At 57.0% G+C, this 20594-nt stretch overlaps 2 protein-coding genes and 1 long non-coding RNA gene across 7 annotated transcripts in view; 1 reads left to right on the top strand and 2 right to left on the bottom strand.

Annotated features, from left to right (window-relative positions):
- TTYH2 (tweety family member 2) overlaps window positions 1-4496 on the bottom strand; it is a 35657-nt gene extending 31161 nt beyond the window's left edge. The window contains exon 1 of one of the 2 annotated variants that reach the window (XM_070389020.1): window positions 4317-4496. In XM_070389020.1, the coding sequence (XP_070245121.1) occupies window positions 4317-4445 (129 nt within the window). In that variant the 5' untranslated portion in view covers window positions 4446-4496. The remainder of the gene's footprint in view (window positions 1-4316) is intronic. The other variant, XM_070389021.1, reaches the window with a different exon arrangement.
- On the top strand, window positions 793-6932 carry LOC138992055 (uncharacterized). Of its 2 annotated transcripts, none has more exons than XR_011467860.1 (4): window positions 793-951; window positions 1859-1996; window positions 3868-3990; window positions 6495-6932. It is a non-coding gene; the product is annotated as an uncharacterized lncRNA (long non-coding RNA). The 2 variants fall into 2 exon arrangements; XR_011467861.1 differs by having other exon boundaries at window positions 1859-2460.
- A 3278-nt stretch (window positions 6933-10210) lies between these two features.
- On the bottom strand, window positions 10211-14280 carry RPL38 (ribosomal protein L38). Of its 3 annotated transcripts, none has more exons than XM_005889632.3 (5): window positions 14197-14280; window positions 13949-13982; window positions 13739-13799; window positions 10924-11046; window positions 10211-10285 (listed from the first exon to the last, which is right to left on the bottom strand). In XM_005889632.3, the coding sequence occupies exons 2-5, from the start codon at window positions 13949-13951 to the stop codon at window positions 10260-10262; spliced, it is 213 nt and encodes a 70-aa protein (XP_005889694.1). In that variant the 5' UTR covers window positions 13952-13982; window positions 14197-14280; the 3' UTR covers window positions 10211-10259. The 3 variants fall into 3 exon arrangements, with proteins under 3 accessions (XP_005889694.1, XP_014331841.1, XP_014331840.1); XM_014476355.2 differs by having other exon boundaries at window positions 14181-14219; XM_014476354.2 differs by having other exon boundaries at window positions 14105-14200.
- Between the last annotated feature and the right edge of the window lie 6314 nt (window positions 14281-20594).

Raw genomic sequence — 20594 nt, 5'->3', positions numbered from 1 at the left:
TTATTGCTAAGCCACCTGGGAAGCCCAGGGTTAGGGTTAAGGTTGGAGGCAGGAGGGGCTGAAGGAGGGAGGGAAGAGAAGCCGGCAGAACCTTCTCCCCCCATCACCTGCCACCCTTTAACAGGCAACAGTTCTGCTCCTAACAGACTCTGCAGGTCTCTGTTACACACCTCCGGGTGTTACAGGGAGGATGTCCTGTCTGCAGGAAGCCAGGAAGTCGACTCACACGCCCTCCTGCGCTGAGGGAGCCAAGAAAGGACAGGTTCCCAGCCCCTGTGGCCACCACCTCCCTGAGCTGCCCAACAGCCAGCCCACGGCCCCACGGCCCCCGCATCAGGGCTCAGGCCTCGCCCTATCAACCAAGCAACCACTCGTTCTGGTTTGTCACTTTGTAACGAGAAACCAGAGCACGAACCCAGGACCCCAGCTGGGGGCAGCAGTGACCGACGGGCCTTCTGGGTAGGCCGAGGTGGCAGCTGAGCCCCCAGGGGCTTCTGCACTTGGGCAGGGGAGGGAGGGGGCAACATCCTGAGCACCCCTCACCTGGAGACCCCAGGAGATGAAGAGTGTGCCAGCCCAGGGGTGAGGCCAGAGGGCGGGGAGCTGCAGGGCGAGGCCCTGACTGGAAAGGGTTAAGCTCCCCCACCTCCTGGGCTGGTGGGGGCAGCGTGAGTGTCTGCTGACCATGACTCAAGGTTCACGCTGGATGAATGGGGCTTCCACATCCTTTGGCTCCTCTCAAATACTGTGGGGGGGGGGGGGTAGGGTGGAGAGGGCTCAGGAGGTCTTTCCTCCTGAGAAAGGCCCCCAAGTTGGGGGAGCCCCATAGCTCTGGATCCAACCCTCCCCTGGGAGTGTGTGAGACTCTGCGGAGCCTATGAACAGGACTGCCCAGAGTTAACACGTGGAGATACGTGTAAAAAGTGAAGAATGTCTCCTCTGCTTCCTCACGTAAGTCCCTGGACAATGGCCAGCCAGCGGAAGCGGGAGAGCAGAGGTGGGAGAGGGAACAGGCAGGGGGGTCCTGCTGGGCGGCAGGGGCGCAGTGAGCCTCGCAAAGGCGCCGGGTCCTCAGTGTCTGCTCTCCCATCTCTCTGGGATGGATGGTGAAGGGGCCGCTGAAGGGGGAAACCGGGGTGGCTGGTTTGGGGAGACACAGCTGGGGGCAGTGTCAGGGCCCTTTCCCCAACTCTGCCCATGCGACACCTGGCCGGCGGGGGCCTCCTCTATGCCAAGCGGGGCTTGTGGCAACTTACGAAGCACCCGGCACTGGCCACAGGCTTTATACCCACTAAACGAGGTCCTTTCACTAGCTCTTTGACGCCGGGATCTGCTCCATCCCCACGCCGTCTCACCCGGTGAGGAGGGTCTCGGCAGCTTCCCCACCTGGAGCTGGAGGCCCAGCCGGGCCCCTTCGGCCTGGGGCTTGCCACCTCCCCAGGAGCCTGGTGGATGGGGCCCAGGCGATCTGGGTGAGGATTCAGGGTCTGGTCCACTGGCAGGGAGGGGTAGAAATATCAACCCACCAGCGGGCTTCCATGGCAGCTCCCAAGACCCCAAAAAGTGAGTGGGGTCGGGGGGACCTGCTTCCTCAAGGAAGTTCTGGGGCTGACTTTGCTCAGGATGTCCGGGTCGTCACCAGGCGACCTGCTCGTCCAGATCCCCAGCACAGCCCGCCTCCTCCCCCGAGCTGTCCTTCATCTTGACTGCCTGCTCCCAGCTCCACTTACTCCTTGGTGTGTACACACGTGTGTGGGTGCCCACACGCGAGCACACACACACGCTGTACCACAAGCCGGCACTCTTCACTTGGCCCTCCGGGGCATGAGCGGCAGCCCCCTTTGCACGTGTCTTTCAGGCCTTCCTGATCGTGACAGCAGAGGATCCTTGTCTGCATCCTCCACGCGTCACTGTACTTGGACACGATGTTGAACATCAAGGCCAGTCCGTAATGATTTGCGTCACTGGGTCCACCATGTGCGAGGGAACCCTCTAGGTACTAACCATGTTTCAAAGGACAACTTATTTACTACTTGCAGAAGAGGGAAGGGAGGCTCCGGGAAGTACAGACACCTGCGTAGTCACACAGTAAGGGGCAAAACTGTGGATTCCAACGCACAGCCCCCTCCCAGCTACGCAGCTGCTGAGCCCCGGAGGCCTTGGCGGCACGGTTAGCACGTGACCCCACGTCTGGCACAGGGGTCAGGAGTCTGCTGAGTGCTGAGTGATCGACAGCAGGAGGTGCCCAATCGATGGTGCTAAATGACGTGGGCAGTGACTGCTGCTCAGGAGGAAGGGGACTTCCAGAAGAGACTTGTGGTCAGACACCAGGGGAACTTACCAGAACGGGAGCCGGCGGAAATAAACACCCAGAGCCAGACTTCCCGTCCAGTCCTGTCCAGCCCCACCGCTCTCGGATCCCAGGCAGGGCCCTCTGGCTGCCCAAGCAGGGCGAGGAAGGTGGGGGTGAGGCTGGGGGAAGGGGATGCCCCTTGGAGTGCCAGGGTCTGACACGGGGAGGAGAGGGACAGGGACTGTGAGTCGGTCCCTTTGGCTTGGGTGTTGCCTCTCCAGGGGACCAAGCGGGGTGGGGCAGGCTCAGGCCCACCAGGACAGCCAGACGGCAGCTGTCTGTCCCGTCCAGCCCCCTCCCCACACCTGAAGGTCATCTCCACCCAGGCAGAAGCTTACTTTTCCTCCAGGGGAAAGGAGAAAGCTATGGTGGGAGACCCCAGGGCAGGATCTGGGGCGCGGGGTTTGGGACAAGCAGATATGGGGTCACACACACACACACACACACACACACATAAAGACACACACACAGACACACACATACAGACACACACAATCTGCAAGCAACACAGCTGTCTCTGAAATCATATCCGCCTCTTTCCATGCATTCACTGGGAGCGGAAGATTCCCTGGAGTTCTCCCCAGGCGACCACATTCTCAGGGAGCCAGGGGCCTTCCCCAGGCAGGGCTCAGGGAGGGGGTGGGAGGGGGGCGCGCAGACCAGGAAGGGTGCAAGCTGGGGAAGCCAAACTGGCCGACTGCTCCCCGTCCAGCAGCAGGAAGGGGGGCCGGGTTCACTCCCGCTTCTGGAAGGGCAGCCACCATCGACCTGGGGCCCAGGGTGACAGGACGCTAGGGGTTATTATTAGACTCCCCCGTCAGCGGTGCCCTGCACACCGCACTGGACCAGGATCCCCGGGACCCTGCAGGAGAAAGTCCTGGTGGGGGAGAGGCGAACGGTTGACTGCCAGCTTGACCTCCGCGGCCCGGCTCCGCCCGGACCCGCCCCACACGCGTACATTGTGGAGAAACTGCCCGCCGGGGGTCAAAGTCCCCAGATTGGCGCACAGGTCTAAACAAACGGGCCCCATCTTGGGTTTCCCAGCCGCGGATTCTCTGACCCGACAGAAAACTGACTCAGCCTGGCCTCGGGGGCTGAACTGGGCTGGGCCAGACCTGACCAGGCTGGGAGATTCTGCACTCGGTCTGGGCGGGGAAGCCTAGGGGAGCACCCCCTTCCCCCTAGGGGTGCAGAAACCGGGGAGGGACGAGCCAGCAGAGCGGGACGAGGGCAGAGTTGCGGGGATGGGGTAAGAGGCTGGCCAAGCCGCCCAGACCCCAGAAATCCAGGGCTCAGAAGGTGTGTCTGTACAGAGGAGGGGTTGGGGTGCTGGGGAGGGGGCACTTTCTTTCCCCCGCTTATCCACATGAGGCTGCGGGTCCACGCCCCTCTCCTCTGGGTCTGTCGCCTTCCAGGAGGGGCCCAGGCGGAGGGGCTGGAAGGGGCTGGGGAGGAGGGCTGCCGCGGGGACGAACCCGCAGACTCCAGTTAGTTTCTGCCCAAACTTCTCCCAGGTCGCACAGACCCGGAAAGCGAGAGCGCGTCTGGTTCCCGGCAGGAGGAGAGAAACCCCGGGGAGCGCCCCGCCGTCCCGCCCCCGCCCCCCGCAGCTGGCGCGCGAGAATCACCGGGTTCAGGTACCAATGCACCCCCAGCCCCGACCCCTGAGCGGCGCTGCCCTCTCCCTGGGCGCTCAGCCCCAACCCCCGCCCCGCAGGAAGCGCCCTTCCCCCCGTGCCGTTGACCGGCTTAACTCCCATCTTTCCAGTTGTCCAGGCCCGTGAAGTTCCCAGACGGGAGGGCTGTGGGCCAAGGACCCGCGGGGGAAAGGGCGACGCGGGAAGAGGCTGCGGAGAGAGTGTGGGGTGGGTGGGGTGTGGGGTCTGGAGGCGCGCGGAGCGAGGCGCGCTGGGAGGCGGGAAAGGGCGGTGCGGGGACTTGGGGCGCCGGGTCGCGGACTCACCTCCTGGTAACTCTCATCGCGGGGCCTGAAGGTGCTGTCCACCGGCTGCAAGCGCAGGCCGAGGTGCGGGACGCTGTGCAGCCACACCACCCACCAGGGCGCGATGTACTCCACGCGCGCCGCCGGCATGGCTCAGCCCGAGTGCGCCCGCCTGCCGGTCGGTCCGGGACGCGCGCCCGCCCCGCCCGGCCCCGCCCAGCCGAGGATAAGGCCCCGCCCCCCCGAGCGCGGGCCCACCCCACCCCTTCCAGGGCGGCCCCTTGCCCCGGGCTCACCCTGGGGCCACCAGGGCTCACGCCCCAGAACCCGAAGCATTTCTTTGATCTGGAATTTGTCCTGGCCCAAGTCTGGGAGAAAGAGGTGGAAGAAACGAAAACAGCCCCCAGAAGGCTTCTGAATCTGTCTCTTAACAACAGTCTCTGGGTCCCCGCTTGCTCCTTGAAAGAAAAGTTATGACCAAGGTAGACAGCATATTAAAAAGCAGAGACATTACTTTGCCAACAAAGGTCTGTCTAGTTAAAGCTACGGTTTTTCCAGGAGTCATGTATGGATGTGAGAGTTGGGACTATAAAGAAAGCTGAGCGCTGAAGAATTGATGCTTTTGAACTGTGATGTTGGAGAAGACTCTTGAGAGTCCCTTGGACTGCAAGGAGATTCAACCAGTCCATCCTAAAGATCAGTCCTGAATATTCATTGGAAGGGCTGATGCTGAAGCTGAAACTTCAATACTTTGGCCACCTGATGGGAAGAACTGACTCATTGGAAAAGACCCTGATGCTGGGAAAGATTGAAGGCAGAAGGAGAAGGGGATGACTGAGGATGAGATGGTTGGATGGCATCACCGACTCTATGGACATGAGTTTGAGCAAGCTCTGGCAGTTGGTGATGGACAGGGTTTCACATGCTGCAGTCCATGGGGTCGCAAAGAGTCGGACACGACTGAGCAACTGAACTGAACTGGGTCCCTAGGGTTTTGGTCACATCATCAAATCAAGTATATAGACTGTCTGAATGCACCGGCAGTCACGGCATGAGAAAGGCGAGGCTGACCGTTACTGGCGCTTTTAGAGGGTAGAGGTGGCGCTAGTGGTAAACCCGTCTGCCAATGCAGGAGGCACACAGGAGAAGTAGGTTCGATCCCTGGGTCGGGAGGATCCCCTGGAGAAGGAAATGGTACCCACTCCAGTATTCTTGCCTGGAAAATCCCATGGACAGAGGAGCCTGGCGGGCTACAGTCCATGGGGTCCCAAAGAGTTGGACACGACTGAAGTGACTTAGCATGAACTGACAGATTGCGGACTGGACTGAAGGGACCCAGTCCCTGGGTCACTAGTTCTAAATTCACTCTCATCCGGGATTGAGTGTCCACTCTGTAAACATGGTCTTGCCCTGGGAGCGCCCAGGTCATCTGCCCAAATGATTAACGGGTCCCAGCTGAAAGAAGGAGCTAGTTGGAGGGCCCTGACCTCCCGGGGGAGAGAACCTGGAGCCTGGGGGAGGGGAGGGAGCCTGGGAGCGCCAGGATGGGCTAGACCTCCCAGGGAGACACAAATTAACCAAGGGCCTACTAGGTGCCAGACGTTGTTCTGTCTGAGAACAAAAGCTGATGGAAAGTCTGGCTGGGCGGGGATTGTGGTTTAGCAGCAGGTGGTAGCGGTGCCCACAGAAGAACAGGCGCTAGCTCAGCGGTGCTCTGGAGGAAGGCAGAGCAGGGTCAGAGCATCGGGATGCCGGGGTGGGGCTGGGGGTGGGTGGGGGTGTGCAGTCCCAGGTCCAACAGAGCCTCGCAGGCAGAAATGGGCTGCGGTCCCAGGACCCAAACAGCGTTCTGTGATTGCAGGATGCACGGGGCCAGAAGGAGAGGGTAAGTCTTGGGACAGGGTCCAAGGCTGGGTAAGGGCTGTCTGAGGTCAGTGAAGTAGGGGAGTGAAGGGGGGGTCCTGAGATCAGGCTTGAGTTGCTGGCAGTCTGATCAGTGGTAGTGTGGGGTGGGGTGAGGTGTTTGAGGTGGGGAGACCTCTAGGTTTCTGGCTTGGGGAACCAGTGGATGAAGGTGAAACTCCATGGGTGACCCGCACTGACTGCTAGGGGAGTACAGTACACACCCCTTCCCTTATTAGAGATCCAGGACTGGGAGACGGAGCCCTGTTTAGTAGTTGAGACTTCTCTCTCCTCCAGGTCACAGTCCTGGTCAAGGTTCCCAGAACTGCAGCCATCCATCTTCGATGCTGGGGAGCACCGTTCCTGTCATTGGGATTTCCTTTCATTAATTCAACAAACTTTGAGCACCTTCTCTGCTCTAGGGGATACACTGATGAGCAAAACACACATTCCTGCCTGCATGGGGTCTGGTTTAAACGTGAGGGGAGGCAGCCTTTATCCCACACAGTGATTAATTACAAACCGCACCCCACCCCCAAGTGCCCTCCAGAGCCCAGCATTGGTTTGTAAAATGGGACTAAATCTGGGGTGCAAGGACATTTCCTGAAAAATGACAGGAGGTGAGAGCTGAAGGATGTGAAGGAGTTAACTCAGGGCATCCTGGGAAGAAGGCTGGACTCTTGAGCACGGGGACAGTACATGGTGAGATCAGGGCCCAAGGACCGCAGGGCACAGAGGGATCAATCAGTGAGTCCAAACTCAACCAGGGGAGTGACAAGGAGATGCTGGAAAACTCCCATGGCTGCTGCCAAGGACTGGGGTGCAAGAGGGAACTGGGGTTGGGGGGCTGAGAATCTTTTCTCTGGACTGCAGTGGTGGTTCCATAGCGGTACAAAACACAGAACTGGATACCAAGAAGGGTGAATTTCACTGTAAATTGCATCTCAGCTAGCCTTGCTTTATAGTTTTTTTAAAAAAAGAGAAAGAAGCTGGCAAGGTGGGCCAGTACGGCCCCATGGACCCTAGCAAGGGATCTGGTCTTGAACCAGCCATGCTGGCCGCTGAGGAAGGCGGACACCTGGAGCGATTTTGGAGGGCCCTTGGCACTCAGCAGCGTGACCTCACAGGCCGGGACCTCCGGGATAGGCACTGCCTGGTGCCACAGACACGGTCCCCCCCTCCCCGGGCTGCAGCTGCTGCTCCTGGCCTCCCTGACCCGGAAGTTAGGAGGATTTGCTGTTCCTGTAGAAGATTAGAGTCGCAACTGTGAACTCCAAGTGCCGTAGGGGAGAGGGGTGGGGGAGGGGTCTGCCTCCCTGTGAGTGGCAGAGAGTGAGCCCACCTGTCCTGAGCGGGGGCTGGGCCCAGAGCGGGGGCGGGCGGTGGAAGGGGGGCCTGCACCCCACCCTTGGTGCTGACAGCAGAAGCTGGCCCTCAGGCCATCACCACAGCCTCGGGGTGCATCCTGAACACAAACCTGCTTGGCCAGTCTGCACCAGCAGACCAGAGGCCTCCAGAGAAGCGGCACTGCAGAAAGGAAGCGTGAGCCCACCCGGGGACTCGTTCCTGGGTTGACCAGCCCTCCTGCCCACCCCACTCCCCATTTACCTAGTGTGGCCAGAACCAGCTCACCCAAGCTGTGGGCTGACCTCAGCAGGGCAGTGGTGGGCCCTGGGCACCCGAGGGCTCCAGCACACAGCGATGCCTCAAGCCAACTCACACAGAATCTCTGGATTCAGCCCTGGCCACCTCGGAGTGAATTTTTACAGAGGACCCCAAGTGGCTGGGAGGCAGAGGCCAGGGCTGGGACCCACAGCGTGAAAGGATGCCTTCTCTAGACAAATGCCGGCGGGGCTTGTATCCTAGGAGCTGGGGCTGGTCTCTGCACAATGCGCGGGGACAAAGGGAGCCCAAGCGGTAAACCCGCCCTCTTCCTGGGAAGCTGGGATGGTGAAAGGGCTGGCAAGACCGGGAGCCGCTGAAGGCGCCCCATCTGGGTTTGGTCACAACCAGAGCCCCGGAGGGCACTTCTCCCAGAAGAACACAAAACACACGCTTCACTACCTCACATGCTGCAGAATTCCCAGGAGAGAAACCGCCAGGCATCTCAGGCACTTGGCCCCTTAGATGTTATCAACGTAAACCCGGTCCAGATTGTCTCTGGCCTCCTGCCCTCACTTGCCGGACTCTGGCGCCACCTTGTGGCCCGCCCGGAACACCACGCCAAGAAAGGCCCTCAGTTTTATTTTAGCTCAGGACTCTAAAACCACTGGAGAAGGGGCTCTTGCCATAAACTGACGGGAACTGGGGCAGAGTGCTGGGGAAAGCAGGCCGGCAACCACCACTCGGCAGCCCGAGACGGCGCCTGTGGCGGGAATACCTCCTTGCCAACGGCTGAGGCGTCCACAGGACCCATGAGGGCACCTGCAGAATCTTATCAGGCTCAGTGTTTTCTCTGCTTAAAACGTGTGCCTGAAGCATGTGGCCCTCCTCCTCTGGGGGCAGAGGATGAGGGTCCTCTCATTGAGGCAGGAGGGGGTGTGGAGGTGAACTGCCCTGCCAACTGGCAGACACCCACCAACCACAGGGGACCCACAGCCCTTGCTGAAGGCGATCCTGCCTGAGTCCCTTCTGTGCTTGACTGTTCCCCTGGCGACTCTGACACCAAGATGCGCAGACAGATGCGTACGGAGCCCTCACAGGGACTGGGAACCGTGCAGGTGAGGTGAGGCAGTGACAGAACTCAAAAATAAACCTCTGAAACGTAATCAAAGTTTGACAAGGATGGGACCACCATCAGCAGGCTACGGTCCATGTGGTCGCAGAGCTGGACACAACTGACTCAACTTGCCACGCATGGAAAAAGCACGTGAAAAATCAGGACCAGCAAGCCAGCAGGGAGTGGAGCCAGGCCTGGCTGGGACCTCAGCTGCCACACGACCTGGACCTTCACACGCCGGAGCCAGCAGGCATGTTCCACCCTCACAGCCACTGCTCCACTGCCTGGGGTCCGGGGTCCGATTTCCGGCTCCTCCCTTTAAGCGTCTTCTGGACTTCACATCGGTCTCTTGGCTCCCAGGGCTTCTGTCGCTGGGCTGACACCCGCTCACCTCCATTCTCAGCTCCTTCTTGGAAACTCTCACCTAAACAGTCCTTCCAGCTGCGCTCATCTGGTGACCAGCTGGCACCACTCCTGAGCTCTACTTAGTAAACACACAGGAATGACTTTTCTTTTCTGTGCCTGAGAACCCAGGTCTGGAGGAGGAATAAAAAATTCCACACACCCACCTGTGCATGTGGTTAGTGGGTGTCTGCCAGTTGGCAGGGCAGTTCGCCTCCACACCCCCTCCTGCCTCAGTGACAGGACCCCATCCTTTCCCCCCAGAGGAGGGGGGCCACGTGCTTCAAGCACACATTTTAAGCAGAAAACAGAGTCTGATACTATTCCACAGGTGCCCGGCACAGGTCCTGTGGGACGCCTCAGCCTCCAGCCCTTGGCACAGAGGCATCCCCACCACAGCCCACTCTCGGGCTGCCGAGTGGCGGTCGCCAGCCTGCCTTCCCAGCACTCTGCCTCCATTCCCATCAGTCTAAGGGAAGGGCCCCTCCTCCAGTGGCGCCACATTTCAACATGGCAGAAACAAAAGCCGTCCACATCCCGAGGATTCTGAGGAAAAGCCGGCTTCATTTACTGCCACTTCTGAGAAGGCTGATCAACTCCTTTGAATTATCATTTTCATCACCGGGGAGCTTATTTTACTTTAGTGACTTTTAAATCTCAGGAGTGGAGACTGGCTTTATTTCCATCAGTATCTGACTTCTTTAACTGCCTATTACTCCTTACTTTCAAAATTAAGACTTAAAAAAACAGATGGCTTAACTGACCCCTGGGAGGGATCACAGCCCAAGATTGGGGAGGTAACGAGGCAGCAGCCACGACCCCTGTGCTATTCCCGCCAGAAGCCATCAGCAAGTTAGCACCCACCCACCCCTGTTCTCAAAGACAAAGGCCATTCTGAGAATTTTAAAAATTTTAATACAGTTCAAAGCAGCATGCGTGGTTCATTTCAGCTCCTTCACCGCCAAACCTAGAGGCAAAGACACAGAAACGTGAGCCAATCAAACGACTCGTCCGAGTCACTGCTGCCTGTCTGGATCTGGCACTTGGGCTAAAGAGGGCTCACAGAGCTCAGAAATTAAGCCCACCAGGAAGGTCTGCGTCAAACATTAAGTCAGTGTTTGATAATAAAAACGCAGGTAACTCTCACCCAGGCAGCGGCGCTGGTGACCTGTACTGTGAGGACGTGGCCCGTGGAACCCTGGCTGGGCTCTGAGCGCCCAGCTGCTCTGCTGAGCCTTCCACCACCAGGATGGCCCCTCTGCTTAATCCACCCGCATCGTCTGCTGTATTCAGTAAGTTTCTCAATCAGTGAGAAGGGGGGCCATCAATCCCAGCAGCTCCCTACCCTGCAGGGCCATGGTGAGGATGAAATGAGTGGCCCAGGGAGTGAGCGCCAGCTGGCACAATGCTGTATTAGAAAGGCATGGCTCCCTCTGGGTCTGACTTCTGAGAACCGCCTACGTGACACCACCGGCAGGAGCAGACAGTTAGACAAACCACAGAAGGGACTCTCCTAATTCTGGAGAGAAGTCGGGAAACATGCCCGCTGACACGGCCCCCCCCGCGGGCCGTCCGCACCCTCCTCCGTGGCTTCCAGCTACTCACCGGGGGGCAGGGACTGCTTCAGCTTCTCTGCCTTCTCTTTGTCTGTGATGACCAAGGTGTAAAGGTATCTGCTGCATCGAACTTTAAACTTCACATTATCCTTGTTTTTCTTGATCTTGACGGCTACCAGAGACCAGAGCAGTAGTAAGACTGTGTCACAGGAGAGACGTCGCACAGTCCACCTGCTGTCTGCTGCTTCTGCACAAAGCAGCACCCGTGACCGCTGTGCTCCCCTCCCTCGCGGTCCCTCTGATCAAGCAGAAAATAAGATCCCCCACCGTCCTCTGACCTCACTGTCAGAAATCTACATTTCCCTTGTATCAATACTCTAGAACCTGAGTTAAGGTCTGTATTTGTAACACAAGTAGCATCTGGCACAGTGATACACTCCAGACCATCCAGTATCCACCTTATATGGCTTTAAAATTCTCTATCAGGACCACAGCTTGGACAATAAAGAGCCCCAAGTGTGCCCCAAGCTCAACAGCGTGCAGTTTGAAATTTAGCCAACAATCTGATTATGTACAAGCGTCAATGCGTTTCTATGAGGCCAGGAGCTACTCTGCAGGCGGGAAGACAGCCCCTTCCAGGTGACTCATGTCTGGCACCCATCAAACTGCTCGTTCTGACTCCCATGGCGCAGGCTGACCTAGCCACATGACACGCAACTCCATCTCTGCCAGTAACTGCTGAAGGGGTCGGGCATGTCACAGGAAGCAAAACTGTGCCCGAACCTGCCCAAGGCACCGGCTGCCTCGGCTCACACTCTAATATATTAATCAGAACTGTGGATGTTTATTCAAACCAACCTATCCTGCTATCTTAACATTCCTCTCAAAGCTGAATAGACTGCTGTCCCTAGCAGCTGCCGTACACCTATAAACTGAACTCTCACAAGGTCAGACTAAGCAACTCTTAAAATGTTTACTCAACAACATATGATTCAGTAATTGTATTTACAGGAATATACTCAAAAGAACTGAAAGCAACAAGAGAGATTTTACATCAAAACTCACAGCAACATTATTCACAAGAGCCAAAGGCAGAAACCACCCAAATGTCCACGTTACGCTAAATGAACTAAGGTGGTCATGAAAGGACAAGTATTGCACGATCTCACTTATGTGAGGTACTGACAGTGGTCAGAGCAGAAGAGACAGCAGTAGAGATACAAGGACGGTGGTTGCCAGGGGCTGCAGGGAGAGTCACAGGCCAGCACTGGCCCAAGGCCTGTGAGGAGCCAGGCTGCCCGGGAGGAGGTGGGCGATGGGTGGAACCCATCTCCCCAAGCCCGTGGAAAAACCGGTCCCTGGTGTAAAATGGCTGGGGGCTCTTGGTTAATGGGTTACAGGGTTTTAGTTTTGCAAGATGAGAATTTCTCACAAAGCATGGCTGCCCTACAGTGTGAATACAAACCCAGTACATGCACTGCACACCCCCAAATGGTGAACTCTGCGTTGTTTATGTTACAATTACAGCCATGAAGACAATTTAAGTTTATCCAAAAAAGACTTCCTGGGCACCTTATAATATCCAGGGGAACCTGACCCCTCCTTTCACAGGTCACATTTTAACAGCAATGCAAAGCAGTCTGATGGATCTGGTGTCATCTCTTCACTGTGCTAAAATTCTCTACCAGGTCATCTGATCTGATCCTGACACCAATCCTGTGAGACAGGAATGACCACCCCCTCTTCTACAGAGGAAATGGTGGGGTCAGAGTTACCCACTTGGAGAGCTGGCCTCTGAACCCAGTAAGTGACCGCAAATTCCCTGGTCTGGACTAAAGCTGACCTGATAAAGTTTCTCTTTGCACGTGACTGGAAATAAAAAAATACAAGCACGTGGTCACCTGCAGCTCCCACAGTACCTGTTACAGGTAACGGGGACACAACTACAATTCTCCTCGCCCCCCACAAATCCCCAAAAGGCTCTGCAGTGAGCCAGCGCTGCGCCCCACCACTGAGACAGGGCATCAGAGACCTCAGGGCCGTAGCCCACCTGAATCTGTCCGGCCAAGAGCACTCTGCTTGCACAAGTTACCCAGCTCCCTTTAGGACGCATCTGGGAAGGGAGGGAAACTGCAAGCAGCAGCCCAAAAGAGACGTGTTAAAGCTGCACCACACCCCAGTCCAAACCCAGTGCTGACCACCAGCTCCCCAAACCCCCTCCAAAGAGATGAGAGAACTCCCTCTCACAGTCAGGGTAAAGAGAGAACACGCGGGCAGCTGGGGCTGGCACGTGTCGATCAAAGCCTTGCCGCTTTGTGTGTCTCCTATCAGTGACCCTTCCCCTTCGCTTATAAACCTGGACACCAATACACGGAGAAGAAAAATGATGTAGTTCATTGTGACAGAGCTTGTCCTCGGCCCAGAACCCAACACCCGCACTGACTCCGAGTTTGTGAAACCTGAGTTTCCCGACGTCCCCCCAGCAGGAACCTCCACTGTCCCCCGGAGTTTGCGCAAACTCCTGTCTACTAGGTCGGTGATGCTATCTAACCCTCTCATCCTCTGCCGTCGCCTCCTTTTGCCTTCAGTCTTTCCCAGAACCGGGGTCTTTTCCAACGAGTCAGCTCTTCACATCCGTTCACAGTACCCAACACACACCAGGATACAAAAAACCCCTGGGGACCCTCCTCAAGGAAGGAAGAGAACACACCCCGGACCAAGCGCCTTGTCTTATGGGAGACAGGCTGAGACCCCCGAACCTCGACAGCAGACGAGGGCAGAAGCGGCCGCCCGGCGCCCGCCAGCCATTCCGGGGGCTTCCGGGAGCCCGCGATCGCCGCCTCCCGTCCAGGGCGCCCACTTACACTTGGCGTCCTTGCGGCGGGCTGTGAGCAGAAAGTCCTTGATTTCCTCAATTTTGCGAGGCTGCAACAGAGAGCGAAGGCAATCAGCCGCTGAGACGCATCTGCTGGGGTGCCCAACCCCGGCAGCCCCTTTGAGGCCCCTGAAGACCCTCGCAGAGACCGTCCTGCCTGCGCCCCCCGGGGAGAGCCCCAAGTGGGGGTCGTACTCACCATAGCGACGAGGCGCGGGGCGCGCGACCGGAACCTGCAGGGAAGACAAGCGTTGGCGGCGTCAACGGGGGCGCGGGCACTGGCGGCGGCCCTGCCTCCCCGCCCCGTGCCCCCGAAATGCCGGCCCCATCGCACCCCACCCTCCCCCCGCAACACCTTCAACCCAGGACTGGGGTCCTCAGATAACACCCGGCGAGGATGACCACAGATTACTACCCCATTCCCCACGTACGGCACTAGAGACTCACGTCAAAGGGCGAGAAGCGAAGAGAGCGGAAAAGGAAGAGACTTCCGCTTCCGGGCAATTAAACCGTGCCCCAGAGGAAGCTGGATACGGTGTCTGCAGAGGGTCAATAAACCACACAGGCGTTTGCCCTTCACATGACTGCTTCTCTGCCCTCTTCTGGCCTAGATTAACAGTGCAGCTTCCTGAACGCAGCGGGCCGCCTCCCTGCCCCGACTCTTGACTGACTCTATTCCTCCGCCCAAATCCCTCCTTGCCTTTGTTAGGTTTTATTTCAGACCCAGTTTGAAGACCTGTGTTAGGACTTATTATCAACTACTTTCATTAGGCCTCTGTGTTAAATGGCAACCCACTCCAGTGTTCTTACCTGGAGAATCCCAGGGACGGGGGAGCCTGGTGGGCTGCCGTCTATGGGGTCGCACAGAGTCAGACACTACTGAAGCGACTTAGCAGCAGCAGCAGCACTTGGGCATCTAGGCAGAGATGTTTTTCATTTAAATGAAGGGTTGTTGTTCTCCTGTCATGTCCGACTTTTTGCAACCTCATGAGCATGCACACCAGGCTCTGCTGTCCTCGACTATCTCCCGGCTGCTGCTGCTGCTGCTAAGTCGCTTCAGTTGTGTCCGACTCTGTGCGACGCCATAGACGGCAGCCCACCAGCCTCCCCCGTCCCTGGGATTCTCCAGGCAAGAACACTGGAGTGGGTTGCCATTTCCTTCTCCAATGCAGGAAAGTGAAAGTGAAGTCGCTCAGTCGTGTCCGATTCTTAGCGACCCCATGGACTGCAGCCTACCAGGCTCCTCCGTCCATGGAGTTTTCCAGGCAAGAGTATTGGAGTGGGGTGCCATTGCCTTCTCCAGAGTTTGGGCAAATTCATGTCTATTAAGTCGGTGATGCTATCTATCTAACCATCTCATCCTCTGCTGCCTCCTCCTTTTGCCTTCAATCTGTCGCAGCATCAGGATCTTTTCCAATGACTCAGCTCTTCACATCAGGTGGCCAAAGTATTGGAGCTTCAGCTTCAGCATCACCTTCCAATGAATATTCAGGTTGAAGGGACTCTCCTGTGTATATTTTAGAAACTCTTTCTAGGAAAGTGAAAGTGAAGTCACTCAGTTGAGTCTGACTCTTTGTGACCCCATGGACTGTAGCCTGCCAGGCTCCTTCTGTCCATGGAATTTCCCAGGCAAGAATACTGGAGTGGATTGCCATTTCCTTCTCCAGGAGATCTTCCTGACCTAGGAATTGAACTCACAGCTCCTGCATTGGTAGGCTGGTTCTTTACCACTGAACTGCCTGGGAAGTCCATTTAAGAACTGGTACCATTGGGAATTCCCTGGTGGTCCAGTGGTTAAGACTGCACTTCCACTGCAGGGGATGTGGGTTAGACGCCCCTGGTCAAGGAACTACGATCCCACTTGCTGGTGGAGCAGCAATAAATGAATAATTGGAACTACAAAAGCAAGTTAAAACCTAGAATAGCTGACCTCTGTGGAATACTCCTTGGGCAGCCCCTGCCTTAAGCACTTCACCCACAGGGCCTCTGTGACCCTCGGGTGTGCTGGTGAGGGGTGGCCTGGTCATTTACCCCAGTCTTACCCAGGGGAGAATGAAGGCTTGTCAGTTGCTGGGAGAGGTGACATCAAGACTCGAACACACACTCCCAGACTCCTGACCGCTTCCTCCGGAGGCTGTGTGTGCACCTGCAAAACACTGGCAGCTCTGGGAAGGCAGCATTCTCTCTGCCCCTTTGCTCCCTCACAGCCTCCATCCCATCCTTGGCAGTTTATTTTCTCGGCACAAATTTACCCTCAGCTCTTAGAGAAGTGGCAGGCTCCGGGAAGCCTGAGGTTATCGATTTTATTTTTATCCTCCACTTTAATTTTATTTTTAACCTCCTTACAAATGTCTACATTTTATTATATTTGTTTCTCCCCTCCCATTTAATAACTGCACATCAGAATGTAATTGCCCTGTGGGCCTTATTACAGAGCAACCCACCTGAAGAGAAGGAGTCCTTTACCATGAACCTCACTTTGAACTCACCTCCCTCCCTCCTCGCTTTCCTCCCATTAGACGAGCCCAGGTTGAGCATCTTCCTAGAGATGCTGGAGATACAAGGAAAGATAAACCTGCAGTTCTTGCCCCTGGGAGATCGCGAGATCCTCTAATTGTGCTGGAGAGCCTTTTAAAAGAAGCCAGACTGTATTTCTGTGACTACAGATGCATCTGGGTGTTAACCACTCGAAAGGCTAATTGGTAGGGGCTTAATTTGAGATTATCTGAAGGTCAGGATGCCTCAGGTCTGAACTGAGAAGGTGAAACTGTTAGTTGCTCAGTGTCGTGTCCGCCTCTGTTCGACCCCATGGACTGTAGCGCCCCAGGCTCCTCTGTTCATGGGATTCTCCAGCAAGAATACTGGAGTGGGTTGCCATTTCCTCCTCCAGGGGACCTTCCTGACCCAGGGATCCAACCCAGATATCCCTCATTGCAGGCAGATTCTTTTCTGTCTGAGCCGCCAGGGACCCGAGAAAGACACTCTCAGATCCACCAGGCTGACCTGACAGCCCCCTCCGTCTCGCACTGCTGCCTTTCTGGGCTTTTCTCCCCTACTACTCGGGCAGAAGCACCGGCCTTTTCAGCCCAGCCAGCGGGTTTCCCATGCGCACTTCCCGAGTCCAGGCGTCTGCCTGGGTCCTCCCCTCTGATACTAAGTCCTGCTCATCCTCAGCGCTCAGCTCTCCCCCTCCTCCGGGCGGGACCCTGCATCTCTGCCTCCTGTCACCCGTCACTCGTGTGGTAGATACTCCCACGCGCCTCTGCATAGACTGTGCGGCAGTGTTAAACTTTTCATACATCTGCACCAATTTTCAAAAATTTTTAATAAAGGCGAGAATGAGGTTCTGCGTGCTGCCGATAACTCTCCAAAGGCAGTGCTCATAAAGCTACAGAGTTGCTCAGAGCTGCCATGGATGATCCTTAAGACGGACGCAGCATCCATCTAGATCACTCACTATATGAAGGGTGGGTGGATTGATGGGGGTGGTTGGATGAATGAATGATGGGATGTCGAGAGGGATGGAGAGCTAGGGAAGGGGAAAAGGGAGGACAGAAGGGAGCATCAATGTGGACAAAGCAAAGCCCAGCACATAGTAGGTCCATGGAATATTTGTTGGATGAATGCCTGGTGCTGCTCCCCTCCACAGGACCTGCAGGACAGGCATGGGGGCAGGGAGAGGGGCTGAACCCCGCTACCCCACCCTCACACTTTTTAAATAATAAATATCGCAGTGAAACTGCGCAATTCAGATTGGGACTTGAGCCCATGGTCTTTTTAAAATTAAATGTAACTAATTCTATTTTTGGCTGCACTGGGTCTTCGTTGCTGCTTGGGCTTTTCTCTAGCTGCGGTGAGCAGGGCTGTCCTCTAGCTGCGATGCTCAGGCTGCTCACTGGGCGGCTTCTCTGCTGTGGAGCACAAGGTCTAGAGTGTGGGCTCAGTAGTTGTGGCCCTTGGACTTAGTTGCCCCGCGGCACGTGGGATCTTCCCGGACCCGTGTCCCCTGCACTGGCAGGCAGGTTCCTAACCGCTGGACCACCAGGGAAGTCCCTGAACCTCCCTGTTGGCAGCAACCTCAGAGACAGATGTTCAGCCTCTTGAATTGCCTAAGAAAAGACCATAAATGTCCAGTAACACACAGACACCTGTATTCAAGGACCAAAGGCTTTTTCCAGCTTCCCAAGGGGTACAAATAGTGACATCAGCTGCCACCGCTGAAAGTAGAAGCTGGGAGCCCGGAGGGAAGGCTCCCTCGTTCACGAGAGGGTGGGCCCCACGGGAAACAGTGGAAACGAGAGCCAAAGCCCCGGTCTTGGGAGACGGCCTGTGTCGCTGGGTGGAGCCCGGGATGCTGCATTCGACAGACACCTGCCTGGTGATGCCGATACTCTGAACTCTGCGAGGGGCCCAGGGAGGACCTCGGAGGAGATGAAGGCCCCTGGATTTAAGAGCCTGGCCCAGGTTGCTGTTACCGAGTCACTCTGGTCATGAAGCGTGGAGGATGGGTTGGAACGACCAAGACGGTGGCCGTGAGAATGAGGAGGGCTACTGTCAGTGTCCAAGGCCCAGGGAGGAGGGTCTCAGCCAGGGGGGTGGCCGTTTGGTCGGAAGGCTGGAGGTGGACGGAGGGCGCGTCCAGAGCTGCAGGAAGCCTTCACTTCTCCCCTTGCCGCCACACGCCACCGCCGCCCCAATCATCCTGCCAGCCTCAGGGCTCCTCGACCCTGCCCCAGCGGGCCAGGCACACAGCTTCCACCCCTAGTGGGGTCTGGCCACCCCTGAGGGCTGCCCAATTTAGATGCCTGTGCAGCTTCCAGGGCACATCGGAAGGAGATCTGGACTGGCCAAGAAATCAGCACAGACTGCACGGTGGGCAGAGGCCCTTATGACACATGGTGTGATCTGAAGGCCTGAAAGACCTTCCCAGGCCTCCACGTTTTCTCTCCTTCAATTCATTCCGTTCATTCAAATTGCGTTTAATGGGGCTCCCCTGGTAGCTCAGTGATAAAGAATCTGCCTGTCAATGCAGAAGCCGTAGGAGGCATGGGTTCAATTCCTGGGTTGGGAAGATCCCCCGGAGAAGGGAATGACAACTCACTCCAGTATTCTTGCCTGGGAAATCCCATGGACAGAGGAGCCTGGGGGGACTACAGTCCATGGGATCTCAAAGAGTTGGACACGACTGAGCAACTGAGCACGCATGCGCGAACTCTTTTTCCGCGCCAGGCTCTGGAATAACCAGGCTGTTGGGGTTTGGTGTTTCATTCAACCTGAGTCCCGAACAGCAAGGGCTGTGCCCGCAGGCACGACGGTCCTCCTGGGGGTGCCCGTGGGGTAGTTCATGGTTTCTGTTAGAGCCGGGAGACAGGAGGAGGTGGGGGGGGCGCTCCCCAAAAGGCCGTTCCCACTCGGTGCTGCTCTGCAAGGCTGGGCTTGTCCACGGCAGACATCATGCTGCAAAAACCCGTGCCTGCTTCCAGTCTCGTCTCCTTCGCTTGTTCTAAAGCAAGGAGTGGGGGGGGGGGGGAGCGGGGAGAGGGGGTCGGAATCACTACCTCCCTCTACTCTCTCACGGGGCTGCTGTGAAGCCCCAGTGGCTCAGTGAGAATCAGAACCATCTTGCTTGCCTCCCTCCATCGGAAAATCGCCGCCCAGCCCTGGGTGTAGTTCCCACCAGTGGCCGCACGAGGGTGCTGAGGCCGTGACTGGAAATGGAAAGGGAGGGAACCGGGCGTTTTCTGCCTCGAATCCTAAAACCTCCGGCTGAGAGCACTTACATAAATTAGAGGTAATATTTGTATGGTATTTCATACCTGACGGGGTGCTCTCATATCTACCATCTCATATAATTTCCAAGAGGCCCCCAAGAGGACCATGCCGTCTGCTGCCGGCAGGGCTGGCCTTTAAACCATCCTGGCTGGGGTTTGTTTATTAAACCTGAAAGGTTTTCAGCCCCGGGGGGAGAGCGTAGGGTGCCTCTGGCTGAATTTGGTTGCTTGGGGAAAGGACGCGGAGGGAGGGAAAGAGGCAGGGTGTGGGCACGGGGCTGGTGCGTTTATGGGGGGTGGGGGCAGCTGTGGACCAGAGATGGCTAAAGGAATGCAGGGTTCTCCCTTCCTCCACCCTCAAAGAGTCCAGGGTAACCTCCGGTCCTCCCGCCCCCAACCCCCTCACCCCCGCCCCGGGATGTAGGTTTAATATTCTCCCCGCTGCTGTGCTAAAAGTCATAAGGCATGGCCGGTCAGACTGGCACCGGGTTTCTCAAACTCAGACTGCCGACTTTCGGACCAGATCGTTCTGGTTTTGCTGGGGGTGGGGTGGGGGTGGGGAGCAGTTCTGAATAGGTAGCCTGCTCGGTTCTCCCTGACCTCTACCTGCCAGATGCCGCACCCTCACCACTGTGACAGACAAGAGCATCTCCAGACACTGTCCCGCGTCCCTGGGGAGCAAGAAACATCGCTGCACATTCAGAGCCCCTGGACCAGAAGGACAAAACCGAGAGGATGTTCTTTATTGTAGTGATGTCTGTCCTGCACCTGTGGCCAGGTACCCCTGTGCTCAGGCCGCTGTCTTTGCACCCAGTGGCCACTGCCACTGTAGGTACCCGGTCCTTGCCCTGGGATGCTCGAAGGTCCAGCATCTTCTTCTACTGCTTCTTTGTGGGTCTCTGGCCAGCTGGCAAGGACGGGTGTGGGCATGTAGTCACTCACAAGAACGCGTGCAGGCCCATCGGCCGGAAGCCCTGACCCTTAGGAATGGCGCTCACTTCTTCGGCAGCCGGAGGGCCATTTCCAGTGGGAGTCCTCGTGTGGGGACGGGGTCTGGTGAGGGAGTGGGGGAGG

Source organism: Bos mutus, chromosome 19 (assembly GCF_027580195.1).
Source record: "Bos mutus isolate GX-2022 chromosome 19, NWIPB_WYAK_1.1, whole genome shotgun sequence".
NCBI lineage: Eukaryota > Metazoa > Chordata > Mammalia > Artiodactyla > Bovidae > Bos > Bos mutus.
The sequence above is the reverse complement of the archived record's forward strand: the minus strand, read 5'-3'. Positions and strand labels throughout refer to the sequence as shown.

Coding starts and splice junctions, on each gene's coding strand:
- RPL38 (XM_005889632.3), bottom strand. Junction 11,047..13,738: donor CCGCCGCAAGGACGCCAAGT/GTAAGTGGGCGC, acceptor GGTCTCTGGTAG/CCGTCAAGATCAAGAAAAAC. Junction 10,286..10,923: donor GAAGCAGTCCCTGCCCCCCG/GTGAGTAGCTGG, acceptor CTTTGCCTCTAG/GTTTGGCGGTGAAGGAGCTG.